Consider the following 5,881-nt stretch of genomic DNA (forward strand, 5'->3'; position numbering starts at 1 on the left):
CCAACCACCGTTGTTGGTCCTGGGTCCGCTTGCAAGGCAAAACGCCCTGCCGCTGTGCTATCCGTATATTATAGCGACAGGTTGGATTCTGATCCTAGTTGGACAATGCCTCTGAGGCATTCTCGTCCCTATAGCCACGCAGGCAGTGAGTGCTACTCAAGGTCCTTTTTTTTTTTTTTTTTTTTTTTTTGGTTTTTGGGCCACACCCGGCGGTGCTCAGGGGTTACTCCTGGCTGTCTGCTCAGAAATAGCTCCTGGCAGGCATGGGGGACCGTATGGGACACCGGGATTCGAACCAACCACCTTTGGTCCTGGATCGGCTGCTTGCAAGGCAAACACCGCTGTGCTATCTCTCCGGGCCCTCAAGGTCCTTTTGATGACAGAAAAACACGCGAGATAATGTGGTTTGGAATGAATTTTTTTTTTGGCCTTCCGAGAGCCTCCGGCAAGGACTACATTTCCTAGCAAGCTCAGCACAAAAACCACGGAAAAAAAGGACTCCATTTCCCGGCATGCCCTGCGTAGCACTAGGGAAAAAGACTATATTTCCCAGAGGGCCAAGGTATAATTACAGAAAAGACTACATTTCCCAGAAAGCCCCGCGTCGAACTACGGTGGCTTTAGGGGCGAGGTCTGTTAGTGACGGCGCAGTCGCCGGACGAGCGTCGGACGGGCGGGCGGGCGGGAGGGCGGTTTGCGGTTTGAATGGCTGCGGGCCCGCTCCCTCGGTTCACCTGAGAAGCCGCTGGCCGGGGCCTCCGCTATGCCGTCGGGAGGCGATCAGTCACCGCCGCCGCCTCCTCCACCTCCTCCTCCGGTGGCAGCCGCCTCGGAGGAGGAGGAAGAGGACGACGACGCCAACGGCGAGGCGGAGGACAGCGGGCAGCCCAGCCGCTCGCCGGCCCCTCAGCTCCAGCAGCGGTTCGACGAGCTGTGCAGCCGCCTCAACATGGACGAGACGGCGCGGGCCGAGGCCTGGGACAGCTACCGGGCCATGCGCGAGAGCTACACGCTGGAGGTGTGTCCGGGCCTAGTTGGGGAGGGATCGGGGTGCGGGTCCCCCACCTGCCAGGGCCTCCGAGGGGCACCGCCGCCCCCAAACAGAGCCCGGGGTCTCGGGGTGTCGGAGAATCCTCTTTGCACACGCACGCCCCCGCCCCCGCCCGGGGCTTTTAAACGGCCGGGGAGGCACGCCCCATTCTTCCTGCTCTCTGGGCTTCCGCCTGGGGAGCCCGATCGGAGCCGAACGGAGCGTGGCGAGGCGGAGGGAGGCCTGGGGGGAATCTCTGTCTTCCCAAGCCCGGACATCCATCCAGGGGGCGGCCTCGGGAACAGGTGCGGTGGCCCCGATCCCCCGGAGAACGGGATGGTTTGCATCCTCCAGTGTCCCCCCTTCCCCATGCCTCCCCGGGACTTGGCGTTGTTGGGGTCGATCGGTTCGTCCTGCTGCTTTTTCTCGGGGCCGCTTTTGCCCTCGCCCAGACTGCACGTCTCCCGGGGGGCACTTGTTTTTGTTTTTGGGTCACACACGGTGACGATCAGGGGTTCCTCTTGGCTCTAGGCTCAGAAATCTTGCTTCTGGCAGGCTCGGGGGACCATATGGGATGCTGAGATTCATATCACCGTCCTTCTGCATGCAGTGCAAACTCCCCACCTCCATGCTATCTCTTCGGCCTCCCGGGGGACACTTGTTTGTTTTGGACCTGTCAACAAAGACGTGCGGGCTCTAGGGACACGGATCCTAGCTAGGGATAGACCTCTTCTTCCCCCCACACACCCATCTGTCACTAGGAAGTCAGCCCCGCGGCCGGCCACCTGCAGGCCTTGTGGATCTCGTCCTCCCCGGACACTCGCAGGGGGCTGCAGGGCGCCCCGTGTTGACACTCACTAGTGGCCCTTCTTTCTGGTGCGGGGACCCGGGACGGGCCGAAGAGGAAGTCGGACAACGAGCCGGCCAATGAGGCTCCGCGCTGCAGGCACCGCCCCCCTGGCAGACCAATCGGGAGGGACGCGGAAGTCCGCGTGTTGACGCCCGCTCGCCTGTGCGGGAAAGTCCGAGCTGGGGGCGGCGGCTGCTGTCCGGCTGTAAATATCAAAAATCTCAAAGCCCGGCTAGGCTTGCCCGGGCGATTGCAGCGCGACGCTGTGCTGGTTCAACTGTCGCACTCACAGAGGCTGTTTTTTGTTTGTTTGTTTGTTTTTCGTTTTGTTTTTACTGATCCTTGCAGTAGTAGAGTCTTTCATTCAATTCCTTCTTATTGTGATTGTCGGTAGGAAAAATAAAAAATAAAAAGAAAGATAGTATGATAGTGGCTTTTAGAACCCGACCAGCCCAAATGACTCTGAACAATATTACCACCTTCAAAATTCGCTTTTGTGATATGGAAACTGGAAATATATGTGTCTCTGCCTCTCAGAGGTGTGCGGAAGGTATACTAGGATAAAGTGTAGTGACACACTAGTAGAAAAGCACTTTCTAATTTACCCAGCTCTTTCATTTCTTAGGTGACCAGGCTGAAAAAGAGTATTCTTGTTTATCTGTCATTTCTGTGATCAGACAAAAACACAGACCTTTTTTTGTTGTTGTTGTTGTGGATGCTGGAAGGACACCCCCCCCCCCCAAATAGATTCTTTTTTCTTTCTTTCTTCCAAATAAATTTTTTTTTGTTTGTTTTTTGGGTCACACCTGGCAGTGCTCAGAGGCTACTCCTGGCTCCATGCTTCAGAAATCGCTCCTGGCAGGCTCAGGGACCGACCATATGGGATGCCGGGATTCAAACCACCGTCCTTCTGCATGCAAGGCAAACGCTCTACCTCCATGCTATCTCTCCGGCTCCTAGTCCAAATAAATTATCTTTATTTATTATTATTATTATTATTAATTATTATTATTATTATTTGGTTTTTGGGTCACACCCGGCAGCGTTCAGGGATTACTCCTGGTTCCACGCTCAGAAATCGCTCCTGGCAGGCTCTGGGGACAATATGGGATGCCGGGGTTCGAACCAATGACCTTCTGCACAAAAGGCAAATGCCAAAAAAAAAAAAAAAAAGGCAAATGCCTTACCTCCATGCTATCTCTCCGGCCCCATCCAAACAAATTCTTTTTTTTTTTCCAAATAAATTCTTAAAAAAACAAACAAACATTATCACTATAGAGTTGAGGTGTTTTTGATCATATGAGATCCAGTATAACGTTCTTATATGCATAAGGATGTAAGCAGGTGATGAATTACAGATAATTGATTAATTCTTGTTTTCAGTAAATTTTTATTATTTGTTTATTTGATCCATACTCATCAGTGCTTAAGGGTGCTGCTTAGGGTCTACTCCTGGCTCTCAGGGATCCTTTCAAAACCACAGAGTTTTCTGGGGAACTGAACTTGGGTTGACTTTGTGCAAGGCAAGGCAAGCACCCTAACAACTTTTGTAGCTTTCTGACTCTTAGTAAGTTATTTTTAAAACATGTTTGATTGCTCAATAATTTTAGGATGTAAATCTCATATTCTTAGTCCAGATTACCCAATGAATGTTCATATATCAGATAAGTTATGATCATTGGTTCTCAACCAGACACTGTTCTTTTTACATGTTGGAGATGGAGCGGTGAACACAACAAAAAAATCCCTACCCTTTTGGAGCTTGTGGTTCCTGAATGTTGTAAGATATTCTGGGGTGTTCATGGAAATGTATGGTGTGAAATAAGGTTCACTTAGTACTACAGTGATTCTCTGTGAGAGTTCATTGTCCTCAGGTATTCTCTTCTTGTGTTGGGACTTTCAAGGCACATGTTCTGATAGCCAGAGAGAATATCTTTTTCTGGTATTATCTTGCAAGTTATATAGCAGCACTATTATCTGTGTGATTGGTTGAGCAAATCTGACAGTAAGAGGGAACATAGATTCCTACTTCAGTTTAAAGTGAGGGAACATAGATCCCTTCCTCAGTTTAAAGTGAGGGAACAGAGATCTTATACCTTCCTCTAGGTATCAGAATGTCAGTGATCTCCCTGGATAGTGTGGTTCCCCAGAAAAAAGAAAAAAGAAAGAATGATCGCATGGCATGGTGTCATTGTTGAAAATAGTTTCTCAAAAATATGACACTTTCCACTTAAACGCAAGAAGTGTTTTATTGAAATATATGTGTACATATAGTTAATTACCTAAAAATCAATTTTCTTTTTTTTACAGGGAAATGATCTTCATTGGTTAGCATGTGCCTTATATGTGGCTTGCAGAAAATCTGTTCCAACTGTAAGCAAAGGAACAGTTGAAGGAAACTACGTATCTTTGACTAGAATCCTTCGGTGTTCAGAGCAGAGGTAATTTTTTTTTTTATTGTTGAGCTTTACCCCTCGATAAAGCTCTCCAAAAATTAGCTGTGTGCTAAAGCCTGAAACTAAAAATTAGCTGTGTACTAAAGCCTGAAGCTTCTTAGAGGTAACTCTTTTTTTTTTTTTTAGAGGTAACTCTTGAGTTTAAAAAGTAAAATGTAACTCTAATTTAAAACCTCATAAATCACAGTGACAGTAAGGATACTTTTCATCGTTTTTTCTAAGCATTAGTATCTGTGAAGTGACTATTTACAAGTTAGGTCAAGGCTTTTCTATACTATATCTAAGTTAGCTTCTATTATATTTTACTTACATGGTGAAAAATACGTGCATTTGAATGTGTTAGTCACTTATGAATTTTTCTATTATGTTTATGATTCATTGTGTAATAGTGACAGTTTCAATAAGGATATTGGGAAACTTACAGGGAGTCAGACTTAGTTCAGAATGGTGGTTTATCTATGAAGAAGAGTAGAATGGAGAAGAGTGCAACTAGGAAAATGGACAGTTTCTGTTACAGTCTTCCAAAATTTATTCAGTATGTTAATATTTGTTAAATTTGGCAGTTAGGAGCATGAGTGTTGATTAAATTGATCTTGATATATTTATATATTTTATATTGTTTTTTTTTATATTGTTTTATAAGTTCTATTCCCAGTGGTTCTGGGGCATGTCAAGGGGCTGATCTCAGGAATGCTTATACAATTCCCTGATGGTATAAATTTGATGTTACCAGTGCTATATCTGGGAGCCACCAGTGATTACCTAGTTTTTCTCAGGTTGTACAGCACTAAGGGTTAAACTCAAAATCTCACACTTAAGTTTGTGTTCTGCCCCTAGTTAGTGCTATATTTCATAATATAGTCTCAGAAGAATAGAGTAGTAAACAAGAGAAATAAATCACATTAAGAGGTTAAGCTACTCTAAGACATGAGTTACAATTTATTATTGTTAAATGAATTTTGATGTAATTATGTTTATGTACTTTACCTTTATATAAGTCATGCAAATATAATACATTTTTATATCAGCTTAATTGAATTTTTTAACAAAATGAAGAAGTGGGAAGATATGGCAGATCTACCCTCACATTTCAGAGAGCGCACTGAAAGATTAGAAAGAAACTTCACTGTTTCTGCTGTCATTTTTAAAAAGTATGAGCCAATTTTTCAAGATATTTTTAAATATCCTCAAGAAGAACAGCCTCGTCAACAAAGAGGAAGAAAACAAAGGTATGTTTCTATAGTTGTTAGTGTTACAGTCTCTGTTACAGTTTTGACTGAGGATCCAATCTAGGTCCTTTTACATGCAAAGCATATACTCTACCACTAAGCAACATCCCTTATGCTACAGTTTCTTTTTTATTTTTTATTTTTGGTTTTTGGGTCACACCTGGCAGCGCTCAGGGGTTACTCCTGGCTCTACACTCGGAAATCGACCCTGGCAGGCACAGGGGACCATATGGGATGCCGGGATTTGAACCACTGTTCTTCTGGATGCAAGGCAAACACCCTACCTCTATGCTATCTCTCCGGCCCCATGCTCAGT

General features: G+C 45.8%; 1 protein-coding gene across 2 annotated transcripts in view; it reads left to right on the forward strand.

Moving 5' to 3' along the window:
* Positions 1–669: 669 nt before the first annotated feature.
* RBL2 (RB transcriptional corepressor like 2) overlaps positions 670–5,881 on the forward strand; it is a 58,054-nt gene continuing 52,842 nt past the window's right edge. For both annotated transcript variants that reach the window (XM_049786058.1, XM_049786059.1), the window contains exons 1-3: positions 670–1,018; positions 4,191–4,321; positions 5,365–5,565. In XM_049786058.1, the coding sequence (XP_049642015.1) occupies positions 764–1,018; positions 4,191–4,321; positions 5,365–5,565 (587 nt within the window). In that variant the 5' untranslated portion in view covers positions 670–763. The remainder of the gene's footprint in view (positions 1,019–4,190; positions 4,322–5,364; positions 5,566–5,881) is intronic.

This window comes from Suncus etruscus, chromosome 14, assembly GCF_024139225.1.
Source record: "Suncus etruscus isolate mSunEtr1 chromosome 14, mSunEtr1.pri.cur, whole genome shotgun sequence".
NCBI lineage: Eukaryota > Metazoa > Chordata > Mammalia > Eulipotyphla > Soricidae > Suncus > Suncus etruscus.